Source organism: Salvelinus fontinalis, unplaced genomic scaffold (genome assembly GCF_029448725.1).
Source record: "Salvelinus fontinalis isolate EN_2023a unplaced genomic scaffold, ASM2944872v1 scaffold_0107, whole genome shotgun sequence".
NCBI classification, from domain to species: Eukaryota; Metazoa; Chordata; class Actinopteri; order Salmoniformes; family Salmonidae; genus Salvelinus; species Salvelinus fontinalis.
The window spans coordinates 51,856-72,500 of NW_026600316.1; the positions used below are offsets into that span (position 1 = coordinate 51,856).

The 20,645-nt window shown below is 45.1% G+C and overlaps 1 protein-coding gene across 1 annotated transcript in view; it reads right to left on the reverse strand.

Annotated features, from left to right (window-relative positions):
- rfc1 (replication factor C (activator 1) 1) overlaps window positions 1-18,639 on the reverse strand; it is a 56,298-nt gene extending 37,659 nt beyond the window's left edge. Inside the window, exons 1-5 of the mRNA XM_055911916.1 lie at window positions 18,265-18,639; window positions 16,049-16,201; window positions 13,352-13,424; window positions 10,731-10,847; window positions 10,182-10,483 (exon numbers count right to left, since the gene is read on the reverse strand). Coding sequence (XP_055767891.1) covers window positions 10,182-10,483; window positions 10,731-10,847; window positions 13,352-13,424; window positions 16,049-16,201; window positions 18,265-18,267 — 648 coding nt within the window. The 5' untranslated portion in view covers window positions 18,268-18,639. The remainder of the gene's footprint in view (window positions 1-10,181; window positions 10,484-10,730; window positions 10,848-13,351; window positions 13,425-16,048; window positions 16,202-18,264) is intronic.
- Window positions 18,640-20,645: the final 2,006 nt, after the last annotated feature.

Genomic DNA, 20,645 nt, shown 5'->3' on the forward strand with positions numbered 1-20,645 from the left:
AGACTACACACTAGACCTGGGTCTCATCATCAACAACTAGTCAGACTACATACTAGACCTGGGTCTCATCATCAACTACTAGTCAGACTACATACTAGACCTGGGTCTCATCAACAACTAGTCAGACTACATACTAGACCTGGGTCTCATCAACAACTAGTCAGACTACATACTAGACCTGGGTCTCATCATCAACAACTAGTCAACTAGTCAGACTACATACTAGACCTGGGTCTCATCAACAACTAGTCAGACTACATACTAGACCTGGGTCTCATCAACAACTAGTCAGACTACATACTAGACCTGGGTCTCATCATCAACAACTAGTCAACTAGTCAGACTACACACTAGACCTGGGTCTCATCATCAACAACTAGTCAGACTACACACTAGACCTGGGTCTCATCAACAACTAGTCAGACTACACACTAGACCTGGGTCTCATCATCAACAACTAGTCAGACTACATACTAGACCTGGGTCTCATCAACAACTAGTCAGACTACATACTAGACCTGGGTCTCATCATCAACAACTAGTCAGACTACATACTAGACCTGGGTCTCATCATCAACAACTAGTCAGACTACATACTAGACCTGGGTCTCATCATCAACAACTAGTCAGACTACATACTAGACCTGGGTCTCATCATCAACAACTAGTCAGACTACACACTAGACCTGGGTCTCATCATCAACAACTAGTCAGACTACATACTAGACCTGGGTCTCATCAACAACAACTAGTCAACTAGTCAGACTACATACTAGACCTGGGTCTCATCATCAACAACTAGTCAGACTACATACTAGACCTGGGTCTCATCATCAACAACTAGTCAGACTACATACTAGACCTGGGTCTCATCATCAACAACTAGTCAGACTACATACTAGACCTGGGTCTCATCATCAACAACTAGTCAGACTACATACTAGACCTGGGTCTCATCATCAACAACTAGTCAGACTACATACTAGACCTGGGTCTCATCATCAACTAGTCAGACTACATACTAGACCTGGGTCTCATCAACAACTAGTCAGACTACATACTAGACCTGGGTCTCATCATCAACAACTAGTCAACTAGTCAGACTACACACTAGACCTGGGTCTCATCATCAACAACTAGTCAACTAGTCAGACTACATACTAGACCTGGGTCTCATCAACAACAACTAGTCAGACTACACACTAGACCTGGGTCTCATCATCAACAACTAGTCAGACTACACACTAGACCTGGGTCTCATCAACAACTAGTCAGACTACACACTAGACCTGGGTCTCATCATCAACAACTAGTCAGACTACATACTAGACCTGGGTCTCATCAACAACTAGTCAGACTACATACTAGACCTGGGTCTCATCATCAACTACTAGTCAACTAGTCAGACTACACACTAGACCTGGGTCTCATCAACAACAACTAGTCAGACTACATACTAGACCTGGGTCTCATCATCAACAACTAGTCAGACTACATACTAGACCTGGGTCTCATCATCAACAACTAGTCAGACTACATACTAGACCTGGGTCTCATCATCAACAACTAGTCAGACTACATACTAGACCTGGGTCTCATCATCAACTACTAGTCAGACTACATACTAGACCTGGGTCTCATCATCAACAACTAGTCAGACTACATACTAGACCTGGGTCTCATCAACAACTAGTCAGACTACATACTAGACCTGGGTCTCATCATCAACAACTAGTCAACTAGTCAGACTACATACTAGACCTGGGTCTCATCATCAACAACTAGTCAACTAGTCAGACTACATACTAGACCTGGGTCTCATCAACAACTAGTCAGACTACATACTAGACCTGGGTCTCATCATCAACAACTAGTCAGACTACATACTAGACCTGGGTCTCATCATCAACAACTAGTCAGACTACACACTAGACCTGGGTCTCATCAACAACAACTAGTCAGACTACATACTAGACCTGGGTCTCATCAACAACAACTAGTCAGACTACATACTAGACCTGGGTCTCATCAACAACTAGTCAACTAGTCAGACTACATACTAGACCTGGGTCTCATCATCAACAACTAGTCAGACTACATACTAGACCTGAGTCTAATCATCAACAACTAGTCAACTAGTCAGACTACATACTAGACCTGGGTCTCATCATCAACAACTAGTCAACTAGTCAGACTACATACTAGACCTGGGTCTCATCAACAACAACTAGTCAACTAGTCAGACTACACACTAGACCTGGGTCTCATCAACAACTAGTCAGACTACATACTAGACCTGGGTCTCATCATCAACAACTAGTCAGACTACATACTAGACCTGGATCTCATCATCAACAACTAGTCAGACTACATACTAGACCTGGGTCTCATCAACAACTAGTCAACTAGTCAGACTACATACTAGACCTGGGTCTCATCAACAACTAGTCAGACTACATACTAGACCTGGGTCTCATCATCAACAACTAGTCAGACTACATACTAGACCTGGGTCTCATCAACAACTAGTCAGACTACAGACTAGACCTGGGTCTCATCAACAACAACTAGTCAGACTACATACTAGACCTGAGTCTCATCATCAACAACTAGTCAGACTACACACTAGACCTGGGTCTCATCAACAACAACTAGTCAGACTACATACTAGACCTGGGTCTCATCATCAACAACTAGTCAGACTACACACTAGACCTGGGTCTCATCATCAACAACTAGTCAGACTACAGACTAGACCTGGGTCTCATCAACAACAACTAGTCAGACTACACACTAGACCTGGGTCTCATCAACAACTAGTCAGACTACATACTAGACCTGGGTCTCATCATCAACTAGTCAGACTACACACTAGACCTGGGTCTCATCATCAACAACTAGTCAGACTACATACTAGACCTGGGTCTCATCATCAACAACTAGTCAGACTACATACTAGACCTGGGTCTCATCAACAACTAGTCAGACAACATACTAGACCTGGGTCTCATCATCAACAACTAGTCAGACTACATACTAGACCTGGGTCTCATCATCAACAACTAGTCAGACTACATACTAGACCTGGGTCTCATCATCAACAACTAGTCAGACTACATACTAGACCTGGGTCTCATCAACAACTAGTCAGACTACACACTAGACCTGGGTCTCATCAACAACTAGTCAGACTACATACTAGACCTGGGTCTCATCATCAACAACTAGTCAGACTACATACTAGACCTGGGTCTCATCATCAACAACTAGTCAGACTACATACTAGACCTGGGTCTCATCAACAACTAGTCAGACTACACACTAGACCTGGGTCTCATCAACAACTAGTCAGACTACATACTAGACCTGGGTCTCATCATCAACAACTAGTCAGACTACATACTAGACCTGGGTCTCATCAACAACTAGTCAGACTACATACTAGACCTGGGTCTCATCAACAACTAGTCAGACTACATACTAGACCTGGGTCTCATCATCAACAACTAGTCAGACTACATACTAGACCTGGGTCTCATCATCAACAACTAGTCAGACTACATACTAGACCTGGGTCTCATCAACAACAACTAGTCAGACTACACACTAGACCTGGGTCTCATCAACAACTAGTCAGACTACATACTAGACCTGGGTCTCATCATCAACAACTAGTCAGACTACACACTAGACCTGGGTCTCATCATCAACAACTAGTCAGACTACATACTAGACCTGGGTCTCATCATCAACAACTAGTCAGACTACATACTAGACCTGGGTCTCATCAACAACTAGTCAGACTACATACTAGACCTGGGTCTCATCATCAACAACTAGTCAGACTACATACTAGACCTGGGTCTCATCATCAACAACTAGTCAGACTACATACTAGACCTGGGTCTCATCATCAACAACTAGTCAGACTACATACTAGACCTGGGTCTCATCAACAACTAGTCAGACTACACACTAGACCTGGGTCTCATCAACAACTAGTCAGACTACATACTAGACCTGGGTCTCATCATCAACAACTAGTCAGACTACATACTAGACCTGGGTCTCATCATCAACAACTAGTCAGACTACATACTAGACCTGGGTCTCATCAACAACTAGTCAGACTACACACTAGACCTGGGTCTCATCAACAACTAGTCAGACTACATACTAGACCTGGGTCTCATCATCAACAACTAGTCAGACTACATACTAGACCTGGGTCTCATCAACAACTAGTCAGACTACATACTAGACCTGGGTCTCATCATCAACAACTAGTCAGACTACATACTAGACCTGGGTCTCATCATCAACAACTAGTCAGACTACATACTAGACCTGGGTCTCATCAACAACAACTAGTCAGACTACACACTAGACCTGGGTCTCATCATCAACAACTAGTCAGACTACATACTAGACCTGGGTCTCATCAACAACTAGTCAGACTACACACTAGACCTGGGTCTCATCAACAACTAGTCAGACTACATACTAGACCTGGGTCTCATCAACAACTAGTCAGACTACACACTAGACCTGGGTCTCATCATCAACAACTAGTCAGACTACATACTAGACCTGGGTCTCATCAACAACTAGTCAGACTACACACTAGACCTGGGTCTCATCAACAACTAGTCAGACTACATACTAGACCTGGGTCTCATCATCAACAACTAGTCAGACTACATACTAGACCTGGGTCTCATCATCAACAACTAGTCAGACTACATACTAGACCTGGGTCTCATCAACAACTAGTCAGACTACACACTAGACCTGGGTCTCATCAACAACTAGTCAGACTACATACTAGACCTGGGTCTCATCATCAACAACTAGTCAGACTACAGACTAGACCTGGGTCTCATCATCAACAACTAGTCAGACTACATACTAGACCTGGGTCTCATCATCAACAACTAGTCAGACTACATACTAGACCTGGGTCTCATCATCAACAACTAGTCAGACTACATACTAGACCTGGGTCTCATCATCAACAACTAGTCAGACTACATACTAGACCTGGGTCTCATCATCAACAACTAGTCAACTAGTCAGACTACATACTAGACCTGGGTCTCATCATCAACAACTAGTCAGACTACATACTAGACCTGAGTCTAATCATCAACAACTAGTCAACTAGTCAGACTACATACTAGACCTGGGTCTCATCATCAACAACTAGTCAACTAGTCAGACTACATACTAGACCTGGGTCTCATCAACAACAACTAGTCAACTAGTCAGACTACACACTAGACCTGGGTCTCATCAACAACTAGTCAGACTACATACTAGACCTGGGTCTCATCATCAACAACTAGTCAGACTACATACTAGACCTGGATCTCATCATCAACAACTAGTCAACTAGTCAGACTACATACTAGACCTGGGTCTCATCAACAACTAGTCAACTAGTCAGACTACATACTAGACCTGGGTCTCATCAACAACTAGTCAGACTACATACTAGACCTGGGTCTCATCATCAACAACTAGTCAGACTACATACTAGACCTGGGTCTCATCAACAACTAGTCAGACTACAGACTACACCTGGGTCTCATCAACAACAACTAGTCAGACTACATACTAGACCTGAGTCTCATCATCAACAACTAGTCAGACTACACACTAGACCTGGGTCTCATCAACAACAACTAGTCAGACTACATACTAGACCTGGGTCTCATCATCAACAACTAGTCAGACTACACACTAGACCTGGGTCTCATCATCAACAACTAGTCAGACTACAGACTAGACCTGGGTCTCATCAACAACAACTAGTCAGACTACACACTAGACCTGGGTCTCATCAACAACTAGTCAGACTACATACTAGACCTGGGTCTCATCATCAACTAGTCAGACTACACACTAGACCTGGGTCTCATCATCAACAACTAGTCAGACTACATACTAGACCTGGGTCTCATCATCAACAACTAGTCAGACTACATACTAGACCTGGGTCTCATCAACAACTAGTCAGACTACATACTAGACCTGGGTCTCATCATCAACAACTAGTCAGACTACATACTAGACCTGGGTCTCATCATCAACAACTAGTCAGACTACATACTAGACCTGGGTCTCATCATCAACAACTAGTCAGACTACATACTAGACCTGGGTCTCATCAACAACTAGTCAGACTACACACTAGACCTGGGTCTCATCAACAACTAGTCAGACTACATACTAGACCTGGGTCTCATCATCAACAACTAGTCAGACTACATACTAGACCTGGGTCTCATCATCAACAACTAGTCAGACTACATACTAGACCTGGGTCTCATCAACAACTAGTCAGACTACACACTAGACCTGGGTCTCATCAACAACTAGTCAGACTACATACTAGACCTGGGTCTCATCATCAACAACTAGTCAGACTACATACTAGACCTGGGTCTCATCAACAACTAGTCAGACTACATACTAGACCTGGGTCTCATCATCAACAACTAGTCAGACTACATACTAGACCTGGGTCTCATCATCAACAACTAGTCAGACTACATACTAGACCTGGGTCTCATCAACAACTAGTCAGACTACACACTAGACCTGGGTCTCATCAACAACTAGTCAGACTACATACTAGACCTGGGTCTCATCATCAACAACTAGTCAGACTACATACTAGACCTGGGTCTCATCATCAACAACTAGTCAGACTACATACTAGACCTGGGTCTCATCAACAACTAGTCAGACTACACACTAGACCTGGGTCTCATCAACAACTAGTCAGACTACATACTAGACCTGGGTCTCATCATCAACAACTAGTCAGACTACATACTAGACCTGGGTCTCATCAACAACTAGTCAGACTACATACTAGACCTGGGTCTCATCATCAACAACTAGTCAGACTACATACTAGACCTGGGTCTCATCATCAACAACTAGTCAGACTACATACTAGACCTGGGTCTCATCAACAACAACTAGTCAGACTACACACTAGACCTGGGTCTCATCATCAACAACTAGTCAGACTACATACTAGACCTGGGTCTCATCAACAACTAGTCAGACTACACACTAGACCTGGGTCTCATCAACAACTAGTCAGACTACATACTAGACCTGGGTCTCATCAACAACTAGTCAGACTACACACTAGACCTGGGTCTCATCATCAACAACTAGTCAGACTACATACTAGACCTGGGTCTCATCAACAACTAGTCAGACTACACACTAGACCTGGGTCTCATCAACAACTAGTCAGACTACATACTAGACCTGGGTCTCATCATCAACAACTAGTCAGACTACATACTAGACCTGGGTCTCATCATCAACAACTAGTCAGACTACATACTAGACCTGGGTCTCATCAACAACTAGTCAGACTACACACTAGACCTGGGTCTCATCAACAACTAGTCAGACTACATACTAGACCTGGGTCTCATCATCAACAACTAGTCAGACTACAGACTAGACCTGGGTCTCATCATCAACAACTAGTCAGACTACATACTAGACCTGGGTCTCATCATCAACAACTAGTCAGACTACATACTAGACCTGGGTCTCATCATCAACAACTAGTCAGACTACATACTAGACCTGGGTCTCATCATCAACAACTAGTCAGACTACATACTAGACCTGGGTCTCATCATCAACAACTAGTCAACTAGTCAGACTACATACTAGACCTGGGTCTCATCAACAACTAGTCAGACTACATACTAGACCTGAGTCTCATCATCAACAACTAGTCAACTAGTCAGACTACATACTAGACCTGGGTCTCATCATCAACAACTAGTCAACTAGTCAGACTACATACTAGACCTGGGTCTCATCAACAACAACTAGTCAACTAGTCAGACTACACACTAGACCTGGGTCTCATCAACAACTAGTCAGACTACATACTAGACCTGGGTCTCATCATCAACAACTAGTCAGACTACATACTAGACCTGGATCTCATCATCAACAACTAGTCAACTAGTCAGACTACATACTAGACCTGGGTCTCATCAACAACTAGTCAACTAGTCAGACTACATACTAGACCTGGGTCTCATCAACAACTAGTCAGACTACATACTAGACCTGGGTCTCATCATCAACAACTAGTCAGACTACATACTAGACCTGGGTCTCATCAACAACTAGTCAGACTACAGACTAGACCTGGGTCTCATCAACAACAACTAGTCAGACTACATACTAGACCTGAGTCTCATCATCAACAACTAGTCAGACTACACACTAGACCTGGGTCTCATCAACAACAACTAGTCAGACTACATACTAGACCTGGGTCTCATCATCAACAACTAGTCAGACTACACACTAGACCTGGGTCTCATCATCAACAACTAGTCAGACTACAGACTAGACCTGGGTCTCATCAACAACAACTAGTCAGACTACACACTAGACCTGGGTCTCATCAACAACTAGTCAGACTACATACTAGACCTGGGTCTCATCATCAACTAGTCAGACTACACACTAGACCTGGGTCTCATCATCAACAACTAGTCAGACTACATACTAGACCTGGGTCTCATCATCAACAACTAGTCAGACTACATACTAGACCTGGGTCTCATCAACAACTAGTCAGACTACATACTAGACCTGGGTCTCATCATCAACAACTAGTCAGACTACATACTAGACCTGGGTCTCATCATCAACAACTAGTCAGACTACATACTAGACCTGGGTCTCATCATCAACAACTAGTCAGACTACATACTAGACCTGGGTCTCATCAACAACTAGTCAGACTACACACTAGACCTGGGTCTCATCAACAACTAGTCAGACTACATACTAGACCTGGGTCTCATCATCAACAACTAGTCAGACTACATACTAGACCTGGGTCTCATCATCAACAACTAGTCAGACTACATACTAGACCTGGGTCTCATCAACAACTAGTCAGACTACACACTAGACCTGGGTCTCATCAACAACTAGTCAGACTACATACTAGACCTGGGTCTCATCATCAACAACTAGTCAGACTACATACTAGACCTGGGTCTCATCAACAACTAGTCAGACTACATACTAGACCTGGGTCTCATCATCAACAACTAGTCAGACTACATACTAGACCTGGGTCTCATCATCAACAACTAGTCAGACTACATACTAGACCTGGGTCTCATCAACAACAACTAGTCAGACTACACACTAGACCTGGGTCTCATCATCAACAACTAGTCAGACTACATACTAGACCTGGGTCTCATCAACAACTAGTCAGACTACACACTAGACCTGGGTCTCATCAACAACTAGTCAGACTACATACTAGACCTGGGTCTCATCAACAACTAGTCAGACTACACACTAGACCTGGGTCTCATCATCAACAACTAGTCAGACTACACACTAGACCTGGGTCTCATCAACAACTAGTCAGACTACATACTAGACCTGGGTCTCATCAACAACAACTAGTCAACTAGTCAGACTACATACTAGACCTGGGTCTCATCAACAACAACTAGTCAACTAGTCAGACTACATACTAGACCTGGGTCTCATCAACAACTAGTCAGACTACACACTAGACCTGGGTCTCATCAACAACTAGTCAGACTACATACTAGACCTGGGTCTCATCAACAACTAGTCAGACTACACACTAGACCTGGGTCTCATCATCAACAACTAGTCAGACTACATACTAGACCTGGGTCTCATCAACAACTAGTCAGACTACATACTAGACCTGGGTCTCATCAACAACAACTAGTCAGACTACATACTAGACCTGGGTCTCATCAACAACAACTAGTCAGACTACAGACTAGACCTGGGTCTCATCATCAACAACTAGTCAACTAGTCAGACTACATACTAGACCTGGGTCTCATCATCAACAACTAGTCAGACTACAGACTAGACCTGGGTCTCATCATCAACAACTAGTCAACTAGTCAGACTACATACTAGACCTGGGTCTCATCAACAACTAGTCAGACTACATACTAGACCTGGGTCTCATCATCAACAACTAGTCAGACTACATACTAGACCTGGGTCTCATCAACAACAACTAGTCAGACTACAGACTAGACCTGGGTCTGAGAAGGCTGGAGGGAGAGTGGAGAGATAATGAAGGGGAATAATCAGGGTATTTTACTCACAGCTTTCCTCTTGGTACTGGCTACCAGTTTCTTGTCCGAGCGCTGGACACTCCCACTGCCAAAGTAGTCCATGACAGAGGTGGGGGTGCGTTTGGTTTGCGGGGGCGCTGATTTAGGGGTGACGGGGGCTGGAGGAGACTTCTTTATCCCTCCTTTCCCGGTGGCGGGCGCAGGGGTTGGTTTCGGGGGGGACCTGTGCCGCTCTTTGGTCCCGGTGCGAGCCTTCCCTGGTTTGGTCACGCCGTTCCCCTGAGGTTTAGCCTGGGACTTCTTCAGAGACAGGAAGTTATCACTGTCTGAATCTACAGAGAGGAGGAGAGAGGGGGGAGGGGGGAGAGGGGTAAGGAGGAGGGAGGGAGAGAGCGGGGAGGGAGGGAGGGAGGGAGGGAGGGAGGGAGGGAGGGAGGGAATAAAATAGATATACTAGAGTCTGTCAGTATGATTCATATTCTGATACGTGTTACTAGAGTCTGTCAGTACGATTCATATTCTGCCGTTATTTCTGGTACGTCCCGGTATTCTCCCGGTATGGAGTCTAGTTTGTCTCACCTGTCTCAGAGACGTACTGCACCGGGTCTTTCTTGGCCGGAGGAAGAGGAGCCGGAGGAAGAGGAGGGTTTGGTTTCTGGGCCTTCTGCTTCTGCTCCACTACCTCTTCCTCAGAGTCTACAGGACAGAGGGAGGGGAGGGAGGGAGGGAGGGGAGGGGAGGGGGGGGAGGGGGGAGAGAGGGAGGGACAGAGGGGAGGGACAGAGGGGAGGGACAGAGGGGAGGGACAGAGGGGAGGGACAGAGGGGGGGGACAGAGGGGGGGGAGGGACAGAGGGGAGGGAGGGAGGGAGGGAGGGAGGGAGGGAGGGAGGGAGGGAGGGAGGGAGGGAGGGAGGGAGAGAGGGGAGGGACAGAGGGGAGGGACAGAGGGGGGGGACAGAGGGGGGGGACAGAGGGGGGGGACAGAGGGGAGGGAGGGAGGGAGGGAGGGAGGGAGGGAGGGAGGGAGGGAGGGAGGGAGGGGAGAGAGGGGAGGGACAGAGGGGAGGGACAGAGGGGGGGGAGGGACAGAGGGGAGGGAGGGAGGGAGGGAGGGAGGGAGGGAGGGAGGGAGGGAGGGAGGGAGGGAGGGAGGGAGGGAGGGAGGGAGGGAGGGAGGGAGGGGAGAGAGGGGAGGGACAGAGGGGAGGGACAGAGGGGAGGGACAGAGGGGAGGGACAGAGGGGAGGGACAGGGGGGAGGGACAGGGGGGAGGGACAGGAGGGAGGGAGGGAGGGAGGGAGGGACAGAGGGAGGGACAGAGGGAGGGACAGAGGGAGGGACAGAGGGGAGGGAGGGAGGGAGGGAGGGAGGGAGGGAGGGAGGGAGGGAGGGAGGGAGGGAGGGAGGGAGATAGGAGGTAGAGGGAGGGAGGGAGGGAGGGAGGGAGGGAGGGAGGGAGGGAGGGAGGGAGGGAGGGAGGGAGGAAGGGAGGGGAGGGACAGAGGGGAGGGACAGAGGGGAGGGACAGAGGGGAGGGACAGAGGGGGGGGAGGGACAGAGGGGAGGGAGGGAGGGAGGGAGGGAGGGAGGGAGGGAGGGAGGGAGGGAGGGAGGGAGGGGAGAGAGGGGAGGGACAGAGGGGAGGGACAGAGGGGAGGGACAGAGGGGAGGGACAGAGGGGAGGGACAGAGGGGAGGGACAGGGGGGAGGGACAGGAGGGAGGGAGGGAGGGAGGGAGGGAGGGAGGGAGGGAGGGAGGGAGGGAGGGAGGGAGGGAGGGAGGGAGGGAGGGAGGGACAGAGGGAGGGACAGAGGGGAGGGAGGGAGGGGAGTTTGGTGATGACAACAACAAAAATAGCCAGGTGACTAACTTAACCATTACATCAGTGTTGTGGACATGAGACCACAGACACAAGCAGTTAGTGGCTGGAGTGGACAACAGGTCTTCTCTCTCCACCTTGGGAGGAAACCCTCCTTAACCTTGGGAGGAAACCCTCCTTAACCTTGGGAGGAAACCCTCCTTAACCTTGGGAGGAAACCCTCCTTAACCTTGGGAGGAAACCCTCCTTAGCTTAAGACTTGGGAGGAAACCCTCCTTAGCTTAAGACTTGGGAGGAAACCCTCCTTAGCTTAAGACTTGGGAGGAAACCCTCCTTAACCTTGGGAGGAAACCCTCCTTAGCTTAAGACTTGGGAGAAAACCCTCCTTAGCTTAAGACTTGGGAGAAAACCCTCCTTAGCTTAAGACTTGGGAGAAAACCCTCCTTAGCTTAAGACTTGGGAGGAAACCCTCCTTAACCTTGGGAGGAAACCCTCCTTAACCTTGGGAGAAAACCCTCCTTAACCTTGGGAGAAAACCCTCCTTAGCTTAAGACTCGGGAGAAAACCCTCCTTAGCTTATCACTCGGGAGGAAACCCTCCTTAGCTTAAGACTCGGGAGGAAACCCTCCTTAGCTTAAGACTCGGGAGGAAACCCTCCTTAGCTTAAGACTCGGGAGGAAACCCTCCTAAACCTTGGGAGGAAACCCTCCTTAAGACATGGGAGGAAATCCTCCTTAACCTTGGGAGGAAACCCTCCTTAAGACTTGGGACCATTAAATGGACTACAAAGGTTCAGTCATCATTATTACCTGACTCAATGACCATTAAATGGCCTACAGAGGGCCAGTCAGAGGGCCAGTCAGAGGGGCCAGTCAGAGGGGCCAGTCAGAGGGGCCAGTCAGGGGGCCAGTCAGGGGGCCAGTCAGGGGGCCAGTCAGGGGGCCAGTCAGAGGGCCAGTCAGAGGGCCAGTCAGGGGGCCAGTCAGAGGGCCAGTCAGGGGGCCAGTCAGAGGGCCAGTCAGGGGGCCAGTCAGAGGGCCAGTCAGGGGGCCAGTCAGAGGGCCAGTCAGGGGGCCAGTCAGAGGGCCAGTCAGGGGGCCAGTCAGGGGGCCAGTCAGGGGGCCAGTCAGAGGGCCAGTCAGAGGGCCAGTCAGAGGGCCAGTCAGAGGGCCAGTCAGAGGGCCAGTCAGAGGGCCAGTCAGAGGGCCAGTCAGGGGGCCAGTCAGGGGGCCAGTCAGAGGGCCAGTCAGAGGGCCAGTCAGGGGGCCAGTCAGAGGGCCTACAGAGGGCCAGTCAGAGGGCCAGTCAGAGGGCCAGTCAGGGGGCCAGTCAGGGGGCCAGTCAGGGGGCCAGTCAGAGGGCCAGTCATCATTATTACCTGACTCAATGACAGCACGCTTCTTTCTCTTCTTATCACCGTCCTTCTTCTTCTCCACCTTGGGGCTGGTGATCTGGAACACATCATCATCACCATCATCATCACCACCACCACCACCATCCTCGTCACCATCATCATCATCCTCACCACCATCATCATCCTCACCATCACCATCATCATCACCACCACCACCATCCTCACCACCATCATCACCATCCTCACCACCACCATCCTCGTCACCATCATCATCATCCTCACCACCATCATCATCCTCACCATCACCATCATCATCATCCTCACCACCATCATCATCCTCACCATCACCATCATCATCACCACCACCATCCTCACCACCACCACCATCCTCACCACCATCATCACCATCCTCACCACCATCATCATCCTCACCATCACCATCATCATCACCATCACCACCACCACCATCCTCACCACCATCACCATCCTCACCACTACCATCCTCGTCACCATCATCATCATCCTCACCACCACCATCATCATCATCCTCACCACCATCATCATCCTCACCATGGTCATTATAATCATAGTCATTCTAATCGTAAGCTTAGCAGTGTGGTTGGGGTTAAGAAATGGTAGAATTAAGCGGGGTTTAGCACTTTGTGGCTATAGAAGCTAGCGCCGACCAGTTCACTGACTAGACTGGTCTATAATAATAAATACCTTGGTGGTCGACCAGTTCACTGACTAGAGACTCTGGTCTATAATAATAAATACCTTGGTGGTCGACCAGTTCACTGACTAGAGACTCTGGTCTATAATAATATATACCTTGGTGGTCGACCAGTTCACTGACTAGAGACTCTGGTCTATAATAATATATACCTTGGTGGTCGACCAGTTCACTGACTAGACTGGTCTATAATAATATATACCTTGGTGGTCGACCAGTTCACTGACTAGAGACTCTGGTCTATAATAATATATACCTTGGTGGTCGACCAGTTCACTGACTAGAGACTCTGGTCTATAATAATATATACCTTGATGGGCGACCAGTTCACTGACTAGAGACTCTGGTCTATAATAATATATACCTTGGTGGTCGACCAGTTCACTGACTAGAGACTCTGGTCTATAATAATAATATATACCTTGGTGGTCGACCAGTTCACTGACTAGAGACTCTGGTCTATAATAATAATATATACCTTGGTGGTCGACCAGTTCACTGACTAGAGACTCTGGTCTATAATAATAATATATACCTTGGTGGTCGACCAGTTCACTGACTAGACTGGTCTATAATAATATATACCTTGGTGGTCGACCAGTTCACTGACTAGAGACTCTGGTCTATAATAATATATACCTTGGTGGTCGACCAGTTCACTGACTAGAGACTCTGGTCTATAATAATAATATATACCTTGGTGGTCGACCAGTTCACTGACTAGACTGGTCTATAATAATATATACCTTGGTGGTCGACCAGTTCACTGACTAGAGACTCTGGTCTATAATAATATATACCTTGGTGGTCGACCAGTTCACTGACTAGAGACTCTGGTCTATAATAATATATACCTTGGTGGTCGACCAGTTCACTGACTAGAGACTCTGGTCTATAATAATATATACCTTGGTGGTCGACCAGTTCACTGACTAGAGACTCTGGTCTATAATAATATATACCTTGGTGGGCGACCAGTTCACGGACTAGAGACTCTGGTCTATAATAATATATACCTTGGTGGTCGACCAGTTCACTGACTAGAGACTCTGGTCTATAATAATATATACCTTGGTGGGCGACCAGTTCACGGACTAGAGACTCTGGTCTATAATAATATATACCTTGGTGGTCGACCAGTTCACTGACTAGAGACTCTGGTCTATAATAATATATACCTTGGTGGTCGACCAGTTCACTGACTAGAGACTCTGGTCTATAATAATATATACCTTGGTGGTCGACCAGTTCACTGACTAGAGACTCTGGTCTATAATAATATATACCTTGGTGGTCGACCAGTTCACTGACTAGAGACTCTGGTCTATAATAATATATACCTTGGTGGGCGACCAGTTCACGGACTAGAGACTCTGGTCTATAATAATAAATACCTTGGTGGTCGACCAGTTCACGGACTAGAGACTCTGGTCTATAATAATATATACCTTGGTGGGCGACCAGTTCACGGACTAGAGACTCTGGTCTATAATAATATATACCTTGGTGGTCGACCAGTTCACTGACTAGAGACTCTGGTCTATAATAATATATACCTTGGTGGTCGACCAGTTCACTGACTAGAGACTCTGGTCTATAATAATATCTACCTTGGTGGTCGACCAGTTCACTGACTAGAGACTCTGGTCTATAATAATATATACCTTGGTGGTCGACCAGTTCACTGACTAGAGACTCTGGTCTATAATAATATATACCTTGGTGGGCGACCAGTTCACGGACTAGAGACTCTGGTCTATAATAATATATACCTTGGTGGTCGACCAGTTCACTGACTAGAGACTCTGGTCTATAATAATATATACCTTGGTGGTCGACCAGTTCACTGACTAGAGACTCTGGTCTATAATAATATATACCTTGGTGGTCGACCAGTTCACTGACTAGAGACTCTGGTCTATAATAATATATACCTTGGTGGTCGACCAGTTCACTGACTAGAGACTCTGGTCTATAATAATATATACCTTGATGGCAGTTTTCTTTTTCTTCACTTCTTCGTCTGTTGAGACGGATTTCTTCCTCTTCTTCTTCGTGGATTCCTTCTCTGTGTTGAGGGTTCCATCCTGAGATGGTTTCTGTGCTGCGGGTTTGCTTGACACAAAGAACCGCCTGATGTCCTTAGAATGGAAGGGGAGAGAGGAGAGAGTAAATTAGTCCACTGTGCCTAATTGGCACCCTATTCCCTATATAATGCACTATAGGGCTCTGGTTAAACGTAAGTCGTGCACTGTATAGGAATACAGTAAGTATAGGAATACAGTAAGTATAGGAGTACAGTAAGTATAGGAGTACAGTAAGTATAGGAGTACAGTAAGTATAGGAGTACAGTAAGTAAAGGAATATAGTAAGTATAGGAATACAGTATAGGAATACAGTAAGTAAAGGAATACAGTAAGTAAAGGAATACAGTAAGTATAGGAATACAGTAAGTATGGGTATACAGTAGGTATAGGAATACAGTAAGTTTAGGAATACAGTATAGGAATACGGTAAGTATAGGAATACAGTAAGTATAGGAATACAGTAAGTATAGGAATACAGTATAGGAATACAGTAAGTATAGGAATACAGTATAGGAATACAGTATATGAATACAGTATAGGAATACAGTAAGTATAGGAATACAGTAAGTATAGGAATACAGTAAGTATAGGAATACAGTATATGAATACAGTATAGGAATACAGTAAGTATAGGAATACAGTAAGTATAGGAATACAGTATATGAATACAGTATAGGAATACAGTATAGGAATACAGTAAGTATAGGAATACAGTAAGTAAAGGAATACAGTAAGTAAAGGAATACAGTAAGTAAAGGAATATAGTAAGTATAGGAATACAGTAAGTAAAGGAATACAGTATAGGAATACAGTAAGTATAGGAATACAGTAAGTAAAGGAATACAGTAAGTATAGGAATACAGTAAGTATAGGAATACAGTAAGTATAGGAATACAGTAAGTAAAGGAATATAGTAAGTATAGGAATACAGTATAGGAATACAGTAAGTATAGGAATACAGTAAGTATAGGAATACAGTATATGAATACAGTATAGGAATACAGTATAGGAATACAGTATAGGAATACAGTAAGTAAAGGAATACAGTAAGTATAGGAATACAGTAAGTAAAGGAATACAGTAAGTAAAGGAATACAGTAAGTAAAGGAATACAGTAAGTAAAGGAATATAGTAAGTATAGGAATACAGTAAGTAAAGGAATACAGTAAGTATAGGAATACAGTAAGTATAGGAATACAGTAAGTATAGGAATACAGTAAGTATAGGAATACAGTATATGAATACAGTAAGTATAGGAGTACAGTAAGTATAGGAATACAGTTTATGAATACAGTAAGTAAAGGAATACAGTAAGTATAGGAATACAGTAAGTATAGGAATACGGTAAGTATAGGAATACAGTAAGTATAGGAATACGTTGTAATTTGGGATTTATCCTAGACGTTAAATGACATTTGATTTATTTAGACACGTATTGCAAAGTTACACATGGGCGATATGTGGCGTGGCCAGATACAGTATCTAGTTCTGACGGCCTACCCGGGACGACGGAGGGCATGGCGCACATCACGGCCGGATGTGATTGCAGCCTGGATTCGAACCAGAGACTGCAGTGACGCCTCTTGCGCTGCGCAGCAGTGCCTAAAATCGCTGCGCCACTCGGCAGCCCAACTTCGCTTCATCAGTTGCTATAGTTCTAGTACCATCACATACGTAGCTTTATCAGTTGCTGTAGTTCTAGTACCATCACATACGTAGCTTTATGATCTGCCCATGTAAAATGCCACTCGATGTCATCATTTGTTGTCAGTATTGAAAAAGATGACTGTCACTTTCATGTTTGCCATGTAAACAACTGACTTGCAAAATAGTTAGCTTCATGCATTGTTTTTCATTAGCATGATAGCTAGTTAGCTAGCTAGAAATCCTACTAAAAAGAACCAAATAGGGCAACTACAGGTGGGATCTAGCTGGCTAACTAGCTTATTCTCACCGCTAGCTAGTGTGCGTACTCTAAAATACCAACATGCGTGCTAAACGTTAGCTGACAAATCGGCAGAACGTCACATTTCTATGCAATACTGAATCACTTTTTTGTTGTTGTCAGGGAATGAGTTGTTGATTTGGACAATCGATGCATAGACGCCGTGACTTACCATAATCAACCAAATAAAGGAGTTTTCTTATTGATTGTGATGATCCTAGTTGACGGAGCAGCTCCTTATAAATTCTCCTTGGCGCGAAGTATGATCAGAGAGGAAGAGGAAGAGAGAGGCCCATGTCGACGGAAAACGTGTCTCCCTCCAGCAGGTGGCGTTTTGTCCTCGTTTCACCCACCAAGCAACTCGTGTTTTTGTATGGACGTCAATAAGATAGTCGAATTTGGTCAACAACGACAAAACAAAATGAATGGCTTATTTGCTACGTGAGGTTTATTTGATCGAATGTACGTTTCGTACTGCTTTAAGTTGTTACGAATGTACCGGTATAAGTAGGACACGTCACATCCCGGCAACTTTAGAGAATGAACACTTTATATAACGGAGTTGTCTAGAGACGGTAATGCATATGTAACAGGGTTATATTGGTGATTCCCCTTGCCACTTTATTGTTAAGCCAATGGGTTTTTTGGTTTTAGTTTTGTCTTGCCTTCACCTACTCAACATGGCATCTTATTGGCTGGTTTGCGTCTGCTTGCTTACGAGGGAGGATGTTTCATTAGAATCGTCCCAGTGAACAAGCACCAAACCAGCGGTCAGTTGTTGGTTGCAAAGCACTGTACGTCAAAAGTGATTTTTATACTCCCAAGTGATGATTTAAATGTACAATTTATATCAATCGGTTTGTAAATGTTATTCGAACATCACACATAAGATGCAGTGTTTTTTGGAGAATACAGTATTGGTTGTGCATTTTGTTGTAAAGAATTCCCGCCAGTACTAGCTAGCAACTTACTGTGTCTGGTGGGGGTGGGGGGGTTCATATATTTTGTACAGTGCGTGAGTGCAGAGTTGGATGGTGAGCCGTGCATTGCATGACGTGCAATTTTGTGCTGTTTCTATCAGAATAAATCTCCATGACTGGTGCTACACGTTGGAGTTCGTGTCGATGATTGATTGTACACAACGCAAGCCGAGTACTGCTACACATATTCATGATATGAGGCTAGTAGTGTGGGGTTTTTATAAGGTTTTTTGACATGCTTAACTAACTATAAGCTAGTAGGGCTTCTTATGCATTAAAGTTTGAATTGCTGACTCTTGTGAACCTGCATTTTCCATTGGTCTCTACTCTTACCAGTGCTCTGTCTAACCATGAATATCAGCCTGAAATGTGTGTGTGTATGCAACAAATGTATCAGTAGTGTGGTTACTGTACTATGTGGCCGAGACTGTGCTAATCTTAGAGAGACACAGGAGGGGGGTGAATCAGGAGACTGCTGAATAGACAATAACAGATAAACTATACACACGAAAAACATATGTGAGGTTCTGAGTTATGCACTATAACAAACGTGATTAGCAACTATATCATATGTGATTGAATACTATAACAAACGTGATTTGATATTGACAAACTGTTTGGGTGCCTGGATGTCTGTGTGTGTGTGCTGGAAGTAACGGTTAGCTCAGATAAGAAGCTGGGAAGCTGTAGTTAGCCTTGAGCGAGAACAGAGGACATTGTATACAGGTGCAGATATCTCAGACAATGTTATAAAACTGTCTGACCCCAGTCTTTGGGGTGAAGGAGCGTAATCTACACAGCAACAGCGTTGGGACATCATATGCGCTAAGGGGCCAGGACTGGCTTAAGGCGCCAACATCAACGATAGGCTGGGTGAGTCTAAACCACGCCCAGTCTCTACTCTGACAGGCCGGCTCGGAAGTGGGAACTAACCTCTGTCAGAGTATAATATAATATCTTTGTCAGAAACAAATCAGTTGTAGTTGTTGTTCCTTGTCCCACCCTGCGGGGTGGTGCAGTGACCCCGTATTTACGAAAAATGTATTTGCCATTTATTAACTTTTGAATTAAACAATTATTTTAACCAAGTTCAGGTGTACTATTGTTCCTATCTCAGTTGAACTTTCGCAACCCTAACAGTAGTAGCATAGGATTTCTCCACATGTTCATCTGAGACACACTGATAGTATGTTTTATATTGATCCAAATGATATGGGGCCCTGATTTAACGTTCATTGTTCATTTGTTTATCTTTCATGTAAGATTCTGTATCCATAAAATTAAGTGTGGCAGAGAACAAACCCCTTTTCACAGTATTTAAGAGAGAATTTAAATATTATTTAGAAATTATCAGTAAATATAAAAGCAAAAAAGTATTTAACAAATAGAAAATGAATTTTGATATGTAAAACCCCTGTTTGTTAGGCTGATGTAGTCTTGTTTGTATATTTCTGTTTTTTTGTATTTGTGTTCATACTAATACATATTTTATTTTTTAATCGGATCTCTTTACGTCGAATACAGGCGGTTGACGTCATGTATTCATTACGTCGATTCTGTCGCAAAAAGTTTA